The sequence below is a fragment of the Salmo salar genome, chromosome 22, assembly GCF_965601325.2.
Source record: "Salmo salar chromosome 22, fSalSal1, whole genome shotgun sequence".
NCBI lineage: Eukaryota > Metazoa > Chordata > Actinopteri > Salmoniformes > Salmonidae > Salmo > Salmo salar.
Window position 1 is genome coordinate 41,760,311 of NC_138312.1, and position 22,941 is coordinate 41,783,251.

Consider the following 22,941-nt stretch of genomic DNA (forward strand, 5'->3'; position numbering starts at 1 on the left):
AAATCTACTTGAAAATGTATGGCAAGACCTGGAAATGGTTGTTGAGCATTGATCAACAACCAATTTGACAGAGTTTGAACAATTTTGAAAAGAATAATGGGCAAATGTGGAATCCAGGTGTGGAAACCTCTTAGAGACTTACCCAGAAAGCATCACAGCTGTAATCACAGCCAAAGGTGCTTATACAAAGTATTGACTCAGGGGTGTGAATACTTAGGTAAATAACATTTCCGTATTTATTTGTAAACATTTCTAAAAACATGTTTTCATTATGTCATTATTGGGTATTGTGTAGATGGGCGAGAAAAAATATATTTAATCCATTATTAATTCAGGCTGTAACACATCAAAATGTGAATAAAATCAAGGGGTATGAATACTGAACATTGGCATAAATTAGCATGACAAAACTCACCAATAGTAACTCTTGAAGCGTTCAAGCTAGAGACACCAAACCCACTTATCCAATGAGCACTTTTTTTCTCTCAAATACTTCATTACAGTTGATGGTCAACTAGCTAGCAAGTTTTTTGCCATATTAGCATAGATGTTACATGGTATCAAAAACAAGATACAACTAGCTGAAACGAGCTACATACAATTCCCCACATGGCAGTTTCTTGTCATTGTTGCTAGCTATCTGGCCATCCAGAATCCCATCATCAAACGACCTTCTGCTCCATTGAGGCATGCACATCATTGTTGTGATGATCTCAGCTAACCCGTCTATACTATCCAAGCAGAAGATACTGTGTGTGATAAATGCGTTGTTTGCTCTATAACCCCTTTAGTTCATATGCCTTGTGACCGTGATGTATAGGCCTAAGGCAGAGACAATAAGAATACACAGTGGCAGAATAAATTCAATCACACCTTTGATTCATCACAGTACCAGAGAGCGACCTCTGTCCGGTGAAGTCCACAAAGTATATTGCATGTAAAAAACAGTTACATGACCTACAGCATGGTCAAGCAAGTTAATGTTTCCACATTTTTTGGACTACTAAACAACTCTTTATTTAGAATCACAGAGAGTTACTGCAAGCTTCAAAGAAGACAGGAGCTGCCTCCACTTTTCTAGCACCATTTCAACTTCATCATCATCAACATCATTAAATCACCTATGCTTAGTCTAATACAGTGACAAAATATACCAAAAACAATTTAGTCTAATCAACATGAGCTAAATATGATGTGGCTGTCCATGTTTCTGATTTCTCTCTCTGTGTGTGTGTGTGTGTGTGTGTGTGTGTGTGTGTGTGTGTGTGTGTGTGTGTGTGTGTGTGTGTGTGTGTGTGTGTGTGTGTGTGTGTGTGTGTGTGTGTGTGTGTGTGTGTGTGTGTGTGTGTGCAAGTAGAAAAAAACATGTTGACTTGCCCTACTTGTAGAGAAACGCCAAAGCCATTTTCCTCTCTTTCATGTTGATGAAACAGTCTATGACTCTGTGTTACGTTCCCCAGTTTCTGTGTTGTTGTGGGTTTGTATGTGTGTGTGTATTTCAGGAAATGGAATCCTGATTCCTCAAGCAGCTGATTGGTCGGCCCCATCGCTGATTGAAGCTCTGACTCGCCCTCTCGTCAGGGGAAACAGCTGGCTCTCAATTACCAGCTCTTTCTCCATCTTGATAAAAGCCAGTGTTCCTTTGTCAGAAAGAGAGCTTCTTTGTATGTCCTGTGTTGGTTGTTGGTCAGTAAAAGTTTTGTTGAAATGATTTTGTAGCCGCTCCTGCAGAGATATGTGTATGCCAATAGGACTTAGTGTTTTTGGTTATTGAAATTGTTCACTTAAAGTATTGGTGAATTATTATTTTTCATTTGTTCCTGGGGGGGAAGGGGAATGCACCTTGGGAGTGTTTAGGCAAGAGGCCTGCGGGCATACATAACCCGTAGTATTTACTCTGTCTATGCACACTAGGTAAGACCTGGGCGGACCACCCCCTGTATTTTGGTTAGCGCACCAGGTGGTGCTAAAGGTTAGGTAAGACGTGGGAAGGCAGGTAAGGTAGGAGAGGGAACACTTTTACTTTCTTTGCTTTGTTGCCGTCCAGCCCCTATTCCCCACATTGCCGTGTTTAGGAATAATAAATAACCTGTAAACTGTATTTTTCTTTGCCTTTGTCGTCTTTCCCCGCACCTACGATCACATACTTTTTTCACTCCATGGGGAGTTGACATGTAGCAGGGTATTGCGTTCCCTCCTCCAAGAGGTCTACGTAACACTCTGTCATACAGTACATGCTTTTAAATTGTGGTGTCCTAGGCTACCTGGCTAAAATTCTTGCTTGCTACCCTAACTTCCTTTCATTAAGATTAGCCTACTACATCTAGTTCCATATTGAACTTCCATCCTCTCAGGCCAATGTGTGAGTTTATAGTTGGATCAGAATCGCATTTGAAATCATTGGCCATTATGGAAAATTAAGTGAAACCAATTTTAGCTAGCTAGTTAGCCACCGGAGGACAACAACACAACGAGACACAACAATTGAAGTTTTTTTCTGTCAACTATGTTTTGCTCTCGATGTGGTGGGACTGAGGTGAAGCCAAATCCAAACTGGCTTCCCATTCACAGTTGAGCTCACTCAGTTTAGCTCAACGCTGATTGGCTCTTATTTTATACTTTTTTATCAAGGGAGACCAAATGGTCACTGGCTTACCTTGCATTCAATGCTACGAGTGACAATATTGTCATACTCTTTTTGACCAGACATCATCAGATAGATGGCGTACACATACAGAGACAGAGGGGTGCTGTTTCACTCACTCGGATGCTTTTTCCAGTGAGATACATTCAGCCTCTTGTGAATTGAAGGACAATTATGAAACACAGAGAGATGAAAGATATATTGTTGTGTATATTTTTTTCTTATTTTCTTGGTAATTGTTTTGAGGGGAAGCCTTCCCTCGACATCTATGAATATACGTCACTGCAAACCCTGCATTGTGTTGGGTGGCAGGATCCTTGTAATCCCCATGTCACTTCCTTAGATCAGGCCTATGGCTACTGGACTGTGCTGTCAGCCCGACTGCTCCTCACCTAGCTACTGGCTGGTGTTCCTATACTGTCCTATACAGAGAAACCTGACCTACTACAATGTCATGATGTCTGTCAGTCCAACATTTTCTGTGAACTGAGGAATATTACGCTGCCATTTATTTATTTCTTAAGGTTTTCTTTTGTGTTTTGTGCTAAATTGCTGTGTATATGTATGTTTGAGAGACAGGAGTGGTTTTAAAAATAATCTCTGTGGGATGTTTTTCATGAATCTTTTGGTTATATGAGGAATTTCAACATTTGTTTTGTACTATATCTAATTTGCAGCCCCATTCCCAAAGATAGTGGATGTGTATTTAAACACCCTTATATTTAACTTAAATGTGTTTTCCACATGTTTTCACTCCCTTTTCACATTGTATTGTGCCAGTAGCAATATAGACTCTTGTATTGTGAATTCTATATGTTGTTTTGATTTTTATATGTTTATTTTGTATTACTAAGCCCCAGTAGTAATAATACATTATTGTATTACTGGTATATTTTCACCTGCCATTTGATGAGGAGTCAGTAAATAAAGGGGAAAATATGTGGATAGTCAAATAGAATAGAGAAAATATACACTGCTCAAAAAAATAAAGGGAACACTTAAACAACACAATGTAACTCCAAGTCAATCACACTTCTGTGAAATCAAACTGTCCACTTAGGAAGCAACACTGATTGACAATACATGTCACATGCTGTTGTGCAAATGGAATAGACAACAGGTGGAAATTATAGGCAATTAGCAAGACACCCCCAATAAAGGAGTGGTTCTGCAGGTGGGGACCACAGACCACTTCTCAGTTCCTATGCTTCCTGGCTGATGTTTTGGTCACTTTTGAATGCTGGCGGTGCTTTCACTCTAGTGGTAGTATGAGACGGAGTCTACAACCCACACAAGTGGCTCAGGTAGTGCAGCTCATCCAGGATGGCACATCAATGCGAGCTGTGGCAAGAAGGTTTGCTGTGTCTGTCAGCGTAGTGTCCAGAGCATGGAGGCGCTACCAGGAGACAGGCCAGTACATCAGGACACGTGGAGGAGACCGTAGGAGGGCAACAACCCAGCAGCAGGACCGCTACCTCCGCCTTTGTGCAAGGAGGAGCACTGCCAGAGCCCTGCAAAATGACCTCCAGCAGGCCACAAATATGCATGTGTCTGCTCAAACGGTCAGAAACAGACTCCATGAGGTTGGTATGAGGGTCCGACGTCCACAGGTGGGGGTTGTGCTTACAGCCCAACACCGTGCAGGACGTTTGGCATTTGCCAGAGAACACCAAGATTGGCAAATTCGCCACTGGCGCCCTGTGCTCTTCACAGATGAAAGCAGGTTCACACTGAGCATGTGACAGACGTGACAGAGTCTGGAGACGCCGTGGAGAACGTTCTGCTGCCTGCAACATCCTCCAGCATGACCTGTTTGGCGGTGGGTCAGTCATGGTGTGGGGTGGCATTTCTTTGGGGGGCCGCACAGCCCTCCATGTGCTCGCCAGAGGTAGCCTGACTGCCATTAGGTACCGAGATGAGATCCTCAGGCCCCTTGTGAGACCATATGCTGGTGCGGTTGGCCCTGGGTTCCTCCTAATGCAAGACAATGCTAGACCTCATGTGGCTGGAGTGTGTCAGCAGTTCCTGCAAGAGGAAGGCATTGATGCTATGGACTGGCCCGCCCGTTCCCCAGACCTGAATCCAATTGAGCACATCTGGGACATCATGTCTCGCTCCATCCACCAACGCCACGTTGCACCACAGACTGTCCAGGAGTTGGCGGATGCTTTAGTCCAGGTCTGGGAGGAGATCCCTCAGGAGACCATCCGCCACCTTATCAGGAGCATGCTCAGGCGTTGTAGGGAGGTCATACAGGCACGTGGAGGCCACACACTACTGAGCCTCATTTTGACTTGTTTTAAGGACATTACATCAAAGTTGGATCAGCCTGTAGTGTGGTTTTCCACTTTAATTTTGAGTGTGACTCCAAATCCAGACCTCCATGGGTTGATAAATTGGATTTCCATTGATTATTTTTGTGTGATTTTGTTGTCAGCACATTCAACTATGTAAAGAAAAAAGTATTTAATAAGATTCTTTCATTCATTCAGATCTAGGATGTGTTATTTTAGTGTTGAGCAGTATAGTTAAATGGCTTTGGGTTTGTAGAAGTATCGCAACACAAAGGTCCAATGTTAAAAAAGGTAGCCTCAAGGTAATATATGTTGTAGGGGTAAGAATGAAAAGTTTTTAAAACCATGTCAAACACAGGGAAAATACAAGAAGATAAAGCAGGAAAAAAATGTTTTATTCATATGCTTCTAATCTAAAGTAAAATGCACATTCAAAACAACCAATTTCCACTACTACTAAACTAAGTGCAAGACTCAACTGAATCCATCTCAACTATTGTCTACAGAAATCATTCTTCCACAAAACCTTTTTTTCAGCACAGTAACACTTGAAGTTGGTAAATACAAAGTTGGTGTTAGCTTTAGCATTAACGATATTAATGGACCCCAGGAAGAATAGCTGTTTTTTCTTCAACAGCTAATGGGGATCTGAAATTAAAATCACAAATCATAAATTCACTCCCTCACAACACGCTCAAGGCCACACACAGCACTTGCAGCTATCATTGAAGACGGTGCCGCTGCCGCATTTGCTGAGGTTAGTGATGCCACCAGCGCACATGTAGAAGGAGCTGTTGTCCTCTGGGTTGGCGTAGATGCCATCAGGCTTGCCGTTGCAGAAGCCGGTCCCAGGGGCATGGGTGGTGGGGCGTGTGGTGGTGGGGCGTGTGGTGGTGACTGAGCCAGGTTTGGGGGTGGTGGTAGGGGGCAGAGGGGGCAGCTCTGGATGGAAGGAAAGAGAAAAGAAGAGAGGGTTTTACCATGAGGAACAGAGCTGAGATGATGAAACAGTGATGAAATGTCTGGACATTATTTAATCTGACTGCATTTATCATAGTGACCCCCTCCAGAGTGGGATAATCTGGTCCAGTAGTTGGTTCACTTCAGATTACACTTTAGTTGAGTTTTGGATTATCAAGTTTGTTCCTTCACTGAAACGTCAGACTTACCAATGTCAAGAAGGTTGCGCAGATGTCCCAGCAGAGGGTGGTTACCCTCGGCGCAGAACTGGTTGGCGAAGTCATCAAGATCCAGGGCCCACACGAAGGCACCGCCAAACTTGTTGTCTTTCATGTAGCGGACCTGTGGGATTGAATGAGGACAGAGAAAGGTAGAGACAAAGACAGAGAGAGAAAGGGTATATATTTAGAGGCTATGTCACCCAAGTTTTCACAAACCTTAAGTATCGTACCAGATATTTTGTTTACCACTTTAATGACTGAGCAAGAATGTCTTCTTTTCTAAATTAGTATTATGGTAAATGTTGAGTTGAAAATGACCTTGGTCTCGTAGCTCTGCCTGTTGTCAAATCCAACCCACTCATTGCCCTTGTAGGCATAAGGAACCATCTGGTCTGCAATCATCTCAACTGTTGTGCCCTTCACAAAGGTGCAGATCTGAACAAAACACATGAAACGGGAGATTGTTTTGTGAAATCATCATGCAAATGAAATCACCCTTTTGTACTGCATTCTTGAAATAACAATGAAAAACAAATATATAACTTTGCTTAACATTTTGGTCCTGAGTGTTTGAATGTTTTGGCCCCCAGCTCTCACCTCATAGTAGGCCCAGAAGCCGGCCTCGCGGGTGTAGGGCCCAGCGGAGGCGGGGCCACTAGCTGGTGCTCCAACACCGGTGTCAGATGATGTCAGGCGGAAGGTACGACCATAGGAGGCGAAGCCCATGTTCAGCTTCTCCACTGGGGTGCCATTATCTCTCCAGTACTTCATGGCGTAGTCCTGAGAGAGAAAGAGAGAGATGGAGGGGGGGATGGGGAGAGAGGTGAGAAATATAGCAAGTACCTCAGCAGTGCTAGGGCATTTATTGTTGTAGAACAGGGATGGGCAACTTTGATGGGGATGGGGCCACAAAAAAACGGAACTCATCATTAGGGGCCGCAGTGGCTCGTGGGTCTGCGTACTCACATCCATACCCCACCACCTTGTGAGCAAAACATTTTAGCGGCCCCCCTCGTGACAACAAAGAGAAAACATTTCCTGCAATTCTACTCATCTTGCCATGGGGTGGAGATAAAAATTTGAAGTTTTACAGCTAATTTACTGCAATTCTACACATTTTCCAAAAAAGGTGGAGGCAAATGTTTAATGTGTTTAATGTGATAACAGATGATTACCCCGGTCGGTAATTCGACCATGATTACTACAAGTTTAGATAGCTGGCCGCTAGACTAACTTACCAATCTATAACAAATGCAGCTGACATGGGCTAATTAAGGGATTGCTGATGCACAACCAAACATCAAAATTGCACCTCTTGTATTCTAAGACCCTGACTGAGTCCCCCCCCCCAAAAAATAAATAAATAATGGGTGCCGACTGAGTCCCATCCCTGTTGTAGAATAACCCTCAAAAGTAAAGCGGCACTATGGTGTTTCTTTATCATCGTAGCAAATGTCATAATTATACCACGATAAGTAAATATCATCGGTAAAGCTGTATGATGTATGAAATCTATTTGCCTTCATGAAGATGGTTGGAATGAGAAGGGTTTAAACTTACTACTTTCTTCCTTCTACAGGTTTAGTCACTACAAAAGTATCATTATACACACTGCTAAGCATTCTGTCAGTTTGTGTGGAATCTTTCCTTACAGTGTTGAAGAAGATAAGGTCTCCCGTGTCATGAGCACCACGGTAGAGTGGGCTGTTGTGTCCAGTGAATTGCTCCCAAGTTCCATGGAAGTCATAGGTCATCACGTTGATGAAGTCTAGAGACCTGGAGATACACACACAAGCAGACACATAAACTATAACTATTGAGATCAGAAATGGCACCTGGAAGCTGTTTCTAAAGCTCCAGAGCTCACTATAAAAACTGTTGGAACACTGCTGGAAACATTCATATTCAAAATGGCCTCTAGACTCACTTGGCGATCTCAGCAATCTCATATCCAGCGTCGATGGTTCCCTTTCCAGCGGACACGGCAGCAGTCAGCATGAGCTGTGAATTGCTGGTGGACTTGGCCTCAGCTGCGTAGGCAGCCACGAGCTCCTGTAAAAGGAACATACACAAAGCATCATGGGTCAGAAAGGGTTGGAGATACACGGTAAAGATGTATTATGGGAAACCATACGAGCTTGGGAAAATATATGAATAGGATGCACCCAGTTTCGTAAAGCTCTTTGGATGATTGGAAAAGCACTAATAAATCCAAACCATTATCTACATTGTTTCCATTGACTAATAACTGTAGTGGAGGTGCCACACCGACCTGGCACAACAGAGTGAACCTCTTCTTGTCCTCTGGGGGGCTCCCTCGGGCTCCAGGGTACTCCCAGTCCAGGTCCAGCCCGTCAAAGCCATAAGTCCTCAGGAAGCTGATGGATGACTGGATGAATGTATTACGGTTGGCAGCATTGCTCACCATGATGGAAAACCTGAGGTGAGGAAGAAAGTTTTATCATAAGGCTGTATTACAATACACCATATGGTTTCTAAATACTACCTACTACTGTTCCACTTCCACAGATATACTACTAGCTAATCTCTCATGGACCAACTACGTAAACATAAATCGAGCATCTGACAGAACTAGGTGAGATTTTCGTTCTGGGTTAACTCAGTTTACTACTAGAACACCATGATGGAACACCTGAGAGAAGATCAAGGTTTTATCACAATGCATTAATATAATACACTATGGTTGCTAAAGTGTGCTAAAAGTAAATTAGTACAGATATCAGTAGTCATATAGTACTGATAGTCATGATGAAAGTTATCTTGACAACACAAACGTGTGGCATTGTCCTTCATCAAAAGCACTTTGAACAGCATCTTATCTTCACTTTGCTTGTAAAACATGATCGTTGTGTAATTTCAGGTCCCCTAGTATAGTTAACATACATCCAGACAATCTAAATTCAGCTATTTCACACATGTACACGTGTGTATTAATATGTATGTGTGAATTGGAAATGTATTTTTTGCATATCCCAACTCTTCTTGAAACAACCTCAGGGAGTGGGGTCACAGCCAGGGTCTGCTATTATTAACAGCAACCCTGGTGCGATTAGAGATAAGTGCCTTGCCCAAGGGCACATCGAGAGATATTGGATCTTATTGGCTCAGGGATTCCAACTAGCAACCCTTCGGTTTGCCGCCCTTTCCGCCAATCACTACGATACTGTAGGCACAGTTGAAGATGTACTCTAAACCTAAGCATGGTTGTTTAAGCCAAATGTATGGTGTGTTTCATAGCCCTGTGGCATGACTAAGGAAGGTACTTACTGGGAAGAACCGAAATTCCATCCTCCGACAGCCAGCAGAGTCTTAAGATGAGGGTTCCTGCAGAGAGACGGCAAAAAAAGGCGGGTTTGAGATTAGTCAGCAATTTTGGATATAAGTAGATAGAAAAATCTAAGTGGCTGCTAAAAACTAGCCCCAGTTCAGAGAAATGAATAACAACACCAATGAAATATCCTGGACAATTGGGAAACTAAGTTCCTCATTCAACACCAACACTAATAAGTTGTGAAGCGAGCCACTTACTTGGTCTTCAAGGCGTTGAAAGACTTGTAGAGGACATCATCGTTCCACTCGTAGGTGACCAGCTCATTGCGGCTGTTGATGATGGAGAAAGCGTAGATCAGGTGAGTGCACAGGTGGGGGTCCACGTTCTCGGGCTTGTACTTCCCTTTGTCTGGTCTGTACTGAGACCAATTGGTGAAGTAGCACACCATCTTGGGAGAGGCTGCAGCTGTGGTGGACACTGAGGTGGAAGCGCCCAACTGGCACAGCACCAGGCACAAGCCTAGAGAGAGAGAGAGAGAAAAATCTGAGGTCAATACATGAGTAACTCATGAGAATAACTTTTATGTGCACTGATGTGATAGTGCAGTTTTGAAAGGCAAAGCAAATGCCTGTGTAAATAGCCCAAAAAACATTTGTCAAAGCATATCCTTTTATTAGACAACAAAGGGCAGTGATTGTGCTTGATGTAAACTATGGAGTCGTAGTGGATGAGTTGTATGTTTTCACCTGCTAAGATTGTCAGTGTAGACATCTTGACTTCTGTTTGATTCGAGAGAGAGAGAGAGAGAGAGAGGAGAGAGATTCATTAATTAATCTTGAATCTGATATTAATGATTACAGTTGGTATTTACAGTGGGTTATGCCAGCATGGAACTGATGCAAGGTGTCAAACATTTACCTGCTCACTACATCACAACAATAAACTACCCATATCTATCTCCCCATTAAATAAATAAACCTGACCAACTGTACTGTGCATGGTACTGACCTAAACAACATGTCCTACATTATTGAAATTATAGCATTACATGTGTTCATTCACTGACTCTCCTTAATACATTTAGATACTTAGAATGTTTAGTAAACTAATTTAGCAATAGCATTAAAAGCAACAGTGTCTAGCAACTAAAACAAAATAGCAACTAACATCAAAGGTTTTTTCATTCAATTACACAATGAATCATTGGTCAATATATGACAGAATAAACGGTCAGCTCTCAGAGTTTCCTTCCAAGCTTACCTTGGGAATTTCAATGATGAAAGATCCAATGATGAGAAATTTAGTCTGTCCTTTTATATAGTTTATGTGGCCAAATGGGAGGGGGGGTTGATAAAATGATTGCAATACAATCAGATAAGATAACTACAGAATGGTCTGGACTGGGTGGAGATGTATTTATGACAGGCGCATGCCAGGTAATGCACAGTACTCAGCTGAGAAATGCAAAACAAGACAGATAAGACACAGTGCCTATAGAAAGTACACCGCCTTGAACTTGTTTTCAAATGTTGCTGTGTCATTGGCCACGTTTACACGTGCACAGTATTCCGGATAGTAGCGCATACTCTTACAAGTATTCCTGTAACCATGAATAAACAAAATATTCCTAATTTAAGTTTATATGGCTTAAATGGAATGGTAACTGAAATCTGGACACTGACTGTAGTCCTGTAACCTCTCACATGTAGCCTAATAAAATATTAATTACTGTAGAATTATGCATTTGTTGCAGTAAAATGATATAACACATGTTCATTTTGTCTCTGGAACAGAAATATGATTACTTTCTTTAAGCATCTCTTGAGAACATTTTAATATGTGTGTAACAGTTATCTTTGACACTGCTACGCAAGCAGACAGTATTTCAACCACATGAAATATGCACCCAATGCAAACTGAAGTCTTATCAGAAACGTGTAGGCTTCTTTCTACTGTTTTGAAGTCATTGCGTTTACTCCCCGGTCCCTAAACGAAACAGACAAATTTACCAATGTTAACTATTTTACTAATGCATTCATTATATCAATGTAAGACCTTATTCTACTTTTTTTGTGTTCAAGGGCAACATGTTATGAAAGAAGAGAATCTGCATGTATCTAACTATAGTTGACAAACAAATGGCCTTCCATATGTCAGAAGTTATAATATGCCATGCCAAATGTTTAAAACTGTAATCAGAAAAATATCTACATTTGTTGTGAAAGTAGCCTAAGCCAATAGGCTATACGGTCCAGTACGGACTATCAGCAAAATAAATGATTATTGAATTATTATGGTGGATTGAACTGTGCAGGAAGTCTACTTTTTGAACTCTAAGATCAGTATATCCCAGGCACCTTATCCAGGTTTCTCATAGCCGGGATACAAGGTTTTCGGGTTATTATAAACAGGAAATTATGTTTATATGCATCAACTCAAAAACAGAATACTTGAGTATCCCGAATAATAACGGGATATTGGTGTGCATGTAAAAATATATGATCAGTAAGTCAGAGATTCATGCATTTAAATTTAAAGGATTTTTCTCCTACTTATCTACATACCATACTGCACACTTTTAAGGGAAAAATATTTTCAAAATTTATAGTGAAAAAAAAATGTATATAATAAAAATACAAAACTGTATTTTTTTTTGATATTTTTTTATGGATCGCCAGTGGCACACTCCAACACTCCGACGTAATTTACTAACTAAGCATTTACATTTAGTGAGTCCACCAGATCAAAGGCAATATGACCAGGGATGTTCTCTTGATAAGTGTGTGAATTAAACCATTTTCCTATCCTGCTAAGCATTCAAAATGTATCGAATACTTTTCGGTGTCAGGGAAAATGTATGGAGTAAAAAATAATTATTTTATTTAGGAATGTAGTGAAAGTAAAAGTTGACAAAAATATAAATAGTAAAGTAAAGTACAGATACCCCCAAAATAAGTAGTAAGTGGTACTTTACACCACTGTCAGCTAGCTAACATAGCATCCTTGGCTGTTTGAGAAGGCTAAACTAGCTAGCTGCATAAGCAGTTTAGCAATTACACCGGCAGGCTCCATTGGCAATACATGAATAAAACCAAAAGCTTACCTTGACTTGGAAGTGTTCCAGTATTGGATAGCCATAGCCAGCTAGCTAACATACCATCCCTCTCTGTTTGAGCAGGGTGTTTTAGTAGGCTAAACTAGGTAGCTGCATTTTCTAAAAAAATAAAATAACCAAATATCTCTCTCTCTCTGTCCCGCTCTCTCTTGCTTCTCCTTAATTTTGAAGAAATGTATTTGTTCAGAACTGTCAAACTATAGTCTTTCTCTTTGTGTCAACTACTCACCATGGTGCTACCCTACAAAGTGCTGCTGAGAATACTGTAGACCATTGCAAAATCCTGTATTTAATACATTTTTTGGTGACATGAAAAGATTTAGTATAGTTTAATCTAAAAACAAAAACATTTTTAATGTTTAATTATTTTTATTTTTTTATGAGGATGATCCTCAGAGGAGGAAGGGCAGGATCATCCTCATAAAAAAAAATTATGAAACATTAAAAATGTTTTCGTTTTAATATTAAACTATACTAGCCCTGAGATAGGGATAGGCTTTTAAAAAAATGTATCCCCAAATACATGATATTGCTTGGTTCGAACATGCAATCTTCAGAACCAGAGGCAGATACTTTTCTATCACTTGATTTGAACATGCAACCTTTTGAACCAGAGCCAGATGCTACCGCCTATCCGCCATCCCTGTCCACAACACCCAACAAAACCGAAACCTACTTGAAGGTAAAAGCACTCACTGTTGCCCCTAGTGGCCAGTTTCCACATCCTCTCCCGACACCCTCAGACATGGACGGACGTCAAATACTGACCTGCCTGTTCGGGAGGCTGCTGGTTCAAGAGATATGGAAGGAAGAGTGGAAGAGTGGATGGAAGAGAGAGAGGCCAGTGGAGATGCCAGCGGAGATGCATGAATTGTGCAAGAAGGGAACATTGAAGACAGAGATGTGTAAATTAGAAGTTAATTCATAGGCTGGGCTATTAATCCACCTTTCATATGCTAGCCTACAGTTGAAGTCGGATGTTTACATACACCTTAGCCAAATACATCTAAACTCAGTTATTCACAATTCCTGACATTTAATTAGAGTAAAAATTCCCTGTCTTAGGTCATTTAGGATCACCACTTTATTTTAAGAATGAGAAATGTCAGAATAATAGTAGAGAGAATGATTTATTTCAGCTTTTGTTTCTTTCATCACATTCCCAGTGGGTCAGAAGTTTACATACACTCAATTAGTATTTGGTAGCATTGCCTTTAAATAGTTTAACTTGGGTAAAATGTTTCGGGTAGCCTTCCACAAGCTTCCCACAATAAGTTGGGTGAATTTTGGCCCATTCCTCCTGACAGAGCTGGTGTAACTGAGTCAGGTTTGTAGGCCTCCTTGCTTCCACACGCTTTTTCAGTTCTGTCCACAAATTTTCTATAGGATTGAGGTCAGGGCTTTGTGATGGCCACTCCAACACCTTGACTTTGTTGTCCACAAGCCATTTTGCCACAACTTTGGAAGTATGCTTGGGGTCATTGTCCATTTGGAAGACCCATTTGCTTCCAAGCTTTAACTTCCTGACTGATGTCTTGAGATGTTGCTTCAATATATCCACATAACTTTCCTACCTCATGATGCCATCTATTTTGTGAAGTGCACCAGGCCCTCCTGCAGCAAAGCACCCCCACAACATGATGCTGCCACCCCCGTGCTTCACGGTTGGGTTGGTGTTCTTCGGCTTGCAAGCGTCCCCCTTTTTCCTCCAAACATAACGATGGTCATTATGGCCATCATTATGGTCATTATGGCCCCATGTGAAGATGCAAACCATAGTCTGGCTTTGTATGGCGGTTTTGGAGCAGTGGCTACTTCATTGCTGAGCGGCCTTTCAGGTTATGTCAATATAGGACTCCTTTTGCTGTGGATATAGATACTTTTGTACCTGTTTCCTCCAGCATCTTCACAAGGTCCTTTGCTGTTGTTCTGGGATTGATTTGCACTTTTCACTTTTCTCACCAAAGTACATTCATCTCTAGAAGACAGAACGCGTCTCCTTCCTGAGCGGTATGACGGCTGCGTGGTCCCATGGTGTTTATACTTGCGTACTATTGTTTGTACAGATGAACGTTGTACCTTCAGGCATTTGGAAATTGCTCCCAAGGATGAACCAGACTTGTGGAGGTCTACAATTTTCTTTCTGATGTCTTGGCTGATTTCTTTTGATTTTCCCATGATGTCAAGCAAAGATGCACTGAGTTTGAAGGTAGGCCTTGAAATACATCCACAGGTACACCTCCAATTGACTCAAATGTTGTTAGTTAACCTATCAGAAGCTTCTAAAGCCATGACATAATTTTCTGGAATTTTCCATGCTGTTTAAAGGCACAGTCAACTTAGTGTCTGTAAACTTCTCACCCACTGGAATTGTGATACAGTGAATTATAAGTGAAATAATCTGTCTGTAAACAATTGTTGGAAAAATTACTTGTGTCATGCACAAGTCCTAACCGACTTGCCAAAACTATAGTTTGTTAACAAGACATTTGTGGAGTGGTTGAAAAACTAGTTTTAATTGACTCCAACCTAAGTGTATGTAAACATCTGACTTCAACTGTATATTAGGCCTAGCCTACTACAGTGAATTTAGGTGACCACCTGTGCTATGCAACCCAGAGACAAAAATGTTTTTTGTCTGACGCATGTTTTGTGCCAATGAATTGAAGCTGAACATCGCCAAACGCGTCCATTGAAATAATTGTGCAATTCCAAAATATTTAGTGCCTAGGCCTATTTTATGAAACCTCGGCTGTTGACATGGACAAACAGATCACAAAACAGAATTTCCAATTCCCAACTGAGCTCCTTTTGGAAATGGGAAGTTCACTTTCTCATCCATAAACAAATATCAAGTGCACTTTCCAGCAGCTCACATCAGCAGGATGGGGGGCCTTTCATTAGGAGGGATGTCTAACGTGGATCTCGAAATGAATGATTTTGATCACATATTAGACCTATGGGGACACCTATATTGGCAGCCAGGCGCAAGTGATCATTGTAGCCTTTTATCATGTGGACATGATGTTGAAATACCTTCACGCCTACCGAATAAAACCACCAGGCTTCCGGCATAGACTCAATTTAATGAACAAATAAAGAATTATGGGAGGCAGTTTGGAAAAAGCGAATCCCATGGAAATCTTCCTTCTGGAATAAGGCAGAAGCTGGGATAATAATTACATAGTAACCAACTTCTCTAGTAATACTATAGCTGTCTCTCTCTCACCCTTTAAACGTTCCTTGTCAATTAATTTGATAGGCAAAATTATTTTAACATTATGCTATACCGCAGTCTAGGCTTACTTTGTGATGGACCTCAGCCAAGAATTGAAGGTGAGTCCGAATACATTTTTAGGAAAGAAGAAATGATTTGTGTGTGTCTGAGGTGCGTTGGTGGCTTTGATTGATGGTTCCTTTTAGTGTGTGAGTGTGTGTGTGTGTGTGTGTGTGTGTGTGTGTGTGTGTGTGTGTGTGTGTGTGTGTGTGTGTGTGTGTGTGTGTGTGTGTGTGTGTGTGTTTGTGTGTGTGTGTGTGTGTTCACTAATTCTCTCTATGTCCATTCAGAAAGTTTCCTAAAGTGGCCTGTCTTTTAAAAATGTGTAAGCAAGTCATGATGCGAGGAATGATGACAGGTGCCAGTTTTGCGTTTCTTTCCTCTCATTAATGTGATGCAACTGAAGAAAACGCAGCTCGATTGAATCTTGTGGGCGAATATTTGCCATATCATTATTTCTCTCTCATTACGGAGTCCTCTCTAATCACTTTGAACAACATGATCTTGCATTGACGCTTTCTTCTCACAAGGGAATTACTGCAGCAGGTCGTGACGGTATTGTATAGTTGTTCTTAAAATTCTATATTGCGCCACATTTGTGATGTTCCGTAACGTTGACATGGAAAATATGAATGTTGTTTCCAACTACCAATTAGCAACTGCGCCGTAAATCCAGCTGCATATTGAACGTTGAGCTTGCCGAAAGGCTAGTCTCTTTGACAATGACAAGGAGTGGAATGTTAGCTAAAGAGATTGGTACTCAGGCTACTGTGCGTACCTTTCCACAACTTTGTCCCGGAATTATTTTACAAGCTCCTTGGAGCTCATGGTTGAGTGTTTGCTTTGCAATTCACTACCCAGAAAAGGGAACCAACAGGAATTGTTTCCAGGTTGCAGTTGTTAATGAGAACTTGTTCTCAACTAGCCTACCTGGTTAAATAAAGGGGGATCTTTTTTTTTAAACAATTGTATCCTGAAATTATGCGAATCACTACAATTTAACACAGGCGGAGGCCAATTTACTTGGTGTGTGATTTTGAAGGGGATTACACCTGAGCTAATTTAGGATTGCTATTACAAGGGGGGTGGACACTCATCCAACCAAGCTATTTCAGTCTGTATTAGGTGTGCATGCACAATTCTAGATTTCTTACTCATATTATTATTATCAATAATTGCTCGCTCTAGTGCTTAAACATCTTCCAAATGTACAGACTGACCCAACATTTTAAATGTTAATAAAAGGTGCACAGGCTTTAATGGGAAGTATTTGGATTCTCCACTGCTCTTACACAGTTTAAGCTATCAATGCAAGACTAATATTGAGATGTTCAGTCTTATCCAACTTAGATAGCCTGCATTCAGATGTTTTATAATATTTAACATTTTTGAATTATAACCATTTTCAATTTGCATACATTAACATGGGTTTGAAATAGAACCACAGTAATACAATGGTAGCTATTTAAAATTGTCCTAATCCTTGGCCAAATAAGCTATAAAACCAACTTGAAAAACAATCACGCTATGCTAAGTTCAAATTCTTAAAGATCTTTATCATTTATAACTTTATACATTTGCATAAATTAACTCACCAACAGTAACTCTTGAACCGCTCAAGCTAAAGACACCAAACCAACTTTCACATATTCATGCTGTCCTAACTTCCAGTTCTGCAATACTTTTATCAACTATAATTATATAAACATCGCAAGGTGTGACGTGATAATAGCAAATGACTGAGTCTGATGTACAGTGCGAAAAGGCCTTAAGACATTGATTTGCATCTCTGGCAGGTAGCCCCTACTCAGAGGACCGCTACAAGCCTTTGACGAACCGCTTATGATGTGATTTGCATCTCTGGTAGGTAGCCCCTACTCAGAGGACCGCTAAACTAAAAATCAATAAATATATAATACATACAGGTAACTGCCAAAATAAAGTGTCTTAATAGTAGTGATGGGAAGTTGGACTCTTTTATTGACTTTTCAACTCATTCAGTAAGAGGAATGCATCTTTCGACTAATTTGATTCAGTAATGCCCAGAGCACACAGGACCCACCGGCAAACGATGAACTAAAAACTAGAATAAATCATAATTCTGCAAGCTTCTCATTCACCATAGGGGGCTTATTGGAGATGTTATCTGTGACTGAGACTTATTAAAATGTGCTTCAAACAATGTACATGTATTTTTCTTCTCTATGCATGATCTATTGTTTCTGCACACACATGATAGATGTCTCCGGAGCAGCTGAGCCAGAGGAGCGTGTATTAACCCTGCTGTAGAAATCATTGCGCCCAGCAGGTCAAACTAACGACTAAAGTGAACAAGTCACTCGATCATGACTCTGCAGTCAGAAAAATGAGTGCTTGAAAAATTATGAATTGTTCGCAAACTGCACATTACTACTTAATAGGGCATTTGGCCACCACGAGCCAGAACAGCTGGCTCAATTCTACAAGTGTCTGGAACTCTATTGGAGGGATGCAACATCATTCTTCTACAAGAAATTCCAGCATTTGTTGTTTTGTTGATGGTGGTGAAAAACGCTGTCTCAGGCGCCGCTCCATAATCTCCCATTAATGTTCAATTGGGATGAGATCTGACAACTCGTGCCATGTGGATGGGGATATTGTCATCCTATGGGGGAATAGCCATGGTAGCCAAAATAATTGCCTGCCCAGCATTTTTATACATGACCCTGAACATGATGGGATGGTAATTGATTAAATAACTCAGGAACCAGACCTGTGTGGAAGAACCTGCTTTCAATATACTTTGTATCCCTCCTTTACTCATGTTTCCATTATTTTGTCAGTTAAGTGTATTTGAAAATAAATGGGACCAGGGAGCAGGCATGCTGCTGATTTGACACTGAAAAACAATCAGCTTGCCCTTTGACTGGCAGCTGTAGTGTCACAGGTCAGGAAAAGGGCTGTTGGGGGGTGTGAGGAAAACGGCATGTCAGCAGCAGGAGCACAGCTGCCATGTGACTAAAGCGGCCAATCGCAAGCACTTCACCGGTGAGGCCACCGAGCATCTCGGCTATCTCGCCAGGCGCAATCACTTTGGAGGGCCGCCTTCCTGCTGCCTGCGTGTTGCTATCTGGGTACTTCTGAGTCTACTGATTACAGTAATAGATACTAGTGGTGCAATGTCTTCAACAACCTTTAATAAACTGTCTATCTGTAAGTAATAAAGCATTATCTAAACTGTCCTCATGAAATACAGTACAGCTTGCAGCTATGCATTTGTTTCTTTTTTTCAAACCTTCACTTTTAGGGTTCAGTGACAGCAATGGCAGTTCATATCAATCATGTCACATTTTTTCTTAAAATCTTTACTGAACAAAAATACTGTATAAACGCAACATGCAACAATTTCAAAGATTTTACTGAGTTACAGTTTATATAAGGAAATCAGTCAATTGAAATAAAGTCATTAGGCCCTAATCTATAGATTTCACATGACTAGGAATACAGATATGCATCTGTTGGTAACAGATACCTTAAAACTTCACTAGGGTAGGGGGCAGCATTCGGAATTTTGGATGAAAAGCGTGCCCAAATTAAACTGCCTGCTACTCAGGCCCAGAAGCGAGGATATGCATATAATTGATAGATTTAGATAGAAAACACTCTAAAGTTTCCAAAACTGTTAAAATAATGTATGTGAGTATAACAGAACTGATTTGGCAGGTGAAAACCTGAGAAACATCCATCTAGGAAGTACGATATTTTTTATTTTTGTAGTTCTCTATTCAATGCCATTACAATATCCATTGATTTAGGACTCAAATTGCAGTTCCTATGCCTTCCAATAGATGTCAACAGATGTCAACAGACATGTTTCTATGAACTTTACGGATACAATTTGGATTTTCTGTCTGCCTGTTGTGACTACGTTTGAGCCTGTGGATTACTGAAGAAAACGCGCTAACAAAACAGAGGTTTTTGGATATAAAGAGAGACTTTATTGAACAAAACAAACATTTATTGAGTAAATGAATGTCTGAGTGCAACCATATGAAGATCGTCAAAGGTAAGTGATTAATTGTATCTCTATTTCTGACTTGTGTAACTCTTCTACTTGGCTGGTTACTGTTTGGAATGATTTGTCTACTGGGTGATGTTCTCAAATAATCGCATGGTATGCTTTCGCCGTAAAGCCTTTTTGAAATCTGACACCGTGGTTGGATTCACAAGAAGTTCATCTTTAAACCTATGTATAACACTTGTATGTTTTCAGAATTTTTACAATGAGTATTTCTGTTTTTGAATTTGGCACTCTGCAATTTCCCTGGATGTTGGCCAGGTGGGATGCTATCGTCCCACGTACACTAGTGAGGTTACAAAATGGTAGGGGTGTGGATCAGAAAACCTGGTATCATGGTATCTCTTTGCATTCAAATTGCCATCGATAAAATGCAATTGTGTTCGTTGTCCGTAGATTATGTCTGCCCATAACATAACCCCACTGCCACCATGGGGCACTCTGTTCACAACGTTGACATCAGCAAACCGCTCAACACCATGCATGCTGTCTGCCATCTGCCTGGTACAGTTTAAACCGGGATTTATCTGTGAAGAGCCACTTCTCCAGCATGCCAGTGGCTATCGAAGGTGTGCATTTGCCCACTGAAGTCTGTTACGGCGCCAAACTGCAATGAGGTCAAGACCCTGGTGAGGATGACAAGCACATAGATGAGCTTCCCTGAGACGGTTTCTGACAGTTTGTGCAGAAATTCTTCACTTCTGCAAACCCACAGTTTCATCAGCTGTCCGGGTGGCTGGTCTCAGACGATCCCACAGGTGAAGAAGCTAGATGGGGAGGTCCTGGGCTGGAGTGTGTACACGTGGTCTGTGGTGGTAAGGATGGTTGGACGTACAGCCAAATTCTCTAAAATGACATTTGATGTGGCTTATGGTAGAGAAATTAACATTAAATTCCATGGCAACAGCTCTGGTGGACATTCCTGCAGTCAGCATGCCAATTGCACGCTCCCTCAAAACTTGAGACATTTGTGGCATTGTGTTGTGTGACAAAACTGCACATTTTAGTGGCCTTCTATTGTGCCCAGAACAAAGGTGCACCTGTGTAATGATCATACTGTTTAATATGCCACACCTGTCAGGTAGGCGGATTATCTTGGCAAAGAAGTAATGCATACTAACAGGGATGTAAACAAATTTGTGGCCAACTTTTTTGATAAATAACCTTTTTGTGTGTATGGAAAAGGTTTGGGATATTTTACTTCAGCTCATTAAATATGGGACCAACACTTTACATGTTGTATTTCTATTTTAGTTCAGTATAATTTGTAGACTGCAAATTGACGGCAAGAAGCCCAATACAGTGCATTCGAACCACTTGACTTTTCCCACATTTTGTTATGTTACAGCATTATTTTAAAATTGATTAAATAAAATGTTTTACTCATTAATCTACACACAATACCCCATAATAACACAGCAAAAATAGGTTTTAGAATTTTTAGCAAATTTATAATTTTTTTTAACGGAAATACCTTACATTCATAAGAATTCAGACCCTTTGCTTTGAGACTCAAAATGTAGCTCAGGTGCATCCTGTTTCCATTAATCATCCTTGAGATGTTTCTACAACTTGATTGGAGTTCATCTGTGATAAATTCAATTGATTGGACATGATTTGGCAAGGCACACACCTGTCTATATAAAGGTCCCACAGTTGACAGTGCATGTCAGAGCAAAAACCAAACCATGAGGTTGAAGGAATTGTCCATAGAGCTCCGAGACAGGATTGTGTCGAGGCACAGCTCTGGTGAAGGGTACCAAATCATTTCTGCAGCATTGAAGGTCCCCAAAAACACAGTGGCCTCCATCATTCTTAAATGGAAGAATTTTGGAACCACCAAGACTCTTCCTAGAGCTGGCCGCCGGGCCAAACTGAGCAATCAGGGGAGAAGGGCCTTGGTCAGGGAGATGGTCACTTGGACAGAGCCCCTGAATTCCTCTGTGGAGATGGAAGAACCTTCCAGAAGGACAACCATCTCTGCACGACTCCACGAATCAGGCCTTTATGGTATTGTGGCCAGACGGAAGCCACTCCTCGACAAAAGGCACATGACAGCCCACTTGGAGTTTGCCAAAAGGCACCTAAAGGACTGGTCCGATGAAACCAAGATTGAACTCTTTGGCCTAAATGCCAAGTGTCACATCTGGAGGAAACCTGGCACCATCCCTACGGCGAAGTGTGGTGGTGGCAGCATCATGCTGTGGGGATGTCTTTCAGTGGCAGGGACTGGGAAACTAGTCAGGATCGAGGGAAAGATGAACAGAGCAAAGTACAGAGAGATCCTTGATGAAATCATGCTCCTGAGCATTCAGGACCTCAGACTGGGGCGAAGGTTCATCTTCCAACAGGACAACAACCCTAAGCACACAGCCAAGACAATGCAGAAGTGGCTTCGGGACAAGTCTCTGAATGTCCTTGAGTGGCCCAGCCATAGATCGGACTTCAACCTCATCGAACATCTCTGGAGAGACCTGAAAAGTACCTTTGGCAGCGATTACAGCCACAAGTCTTCTGCGCACGACGCTCCCCATCCAACCTGACAGAGCTTGAGGGGATCTGCAAGAGAAGGATGGAGAAACTCCCCAAATACAGGTTTGACAAGCATGTAGCGTCATATCAAAGAAGACTCAAGGCTGTAATCGCTGCCAACGGTGCTTCAACAAAGTACTGAGTAAAGGGTCTGAATACTTATGTAAATATTTTTTATCTTTAATACATTTGCAAAAATGTCTAAACCTGTAATGTAACAAAATGTGGAAAAAGTCAAGGGGTCTGAATACTTTCAAAATGCACCGTATAGCCTTAATATTTACAATTTGGATGTACAGCAGTCTTAATGGGAGCAGTTCATAGTGTTCACAGTGTTGAAGGTACCGGATAGATCTAGGAGAAAGAGACAAGAGGAGAGAGAGTGAGCTTTGGCAGAGAGGAGAGTCTTCTTCACACAGAGGAATGTGGTCTCAGATGAGTGAATCATCTTAAAGCTTGACTGGTTAGGGTCAATTCTTTTTTTCTAAGAGGTTACGAGAGAGTTGGTCATAGACAGCACATTCAAGTGTAAAAAAAAGAAGAAAAAAA

At 41.2% G+C, this 22,941-nt stretch overlaps 1 protein-coding gene across 1 annotated transcript; it reads right to left on the bottom strand.

Annotated features, from left to right (window-relative positions):
* Window positions 1-5,312: 5,312 nt before the first annotated feature.
* Window positions 5,313-10,755, bottom strand: LOC106583514 (acidic mammalian chitinase). The gene is made up of 11 exons (XM_014167786.3): window positions 10,672-10,755; window positions 10,158-10,190; window positions 9,669-9,930; window positions 9,408-9,464; window positions 8,392-8,557; window positions 8,047-8,171; window positions 7,772-7,895; window positions 6,717-6,899; window positions 6,438-6,554; window positions 6,108-6,240; window positions 5,313-5,880 (listed from the first exon to the last, which is right to left on the bottom strand). The coding sequence occupies exons 2-11, from the start codon at window positions 10,180-10,182 to the stop codon at window positions 5,633-5,635; spliced, it is 1,440 nt and encodes a 479-aa protein (XP_014023261.1). The 5' UTR covers window positions 10,183-10,190; window positions 10,672-10,755; the 3' UTR covers window positions 5,313-5,632.
* Between the last annotated feature and the right edge of the window lie 12,186 nt (window positions 10,756-22,941).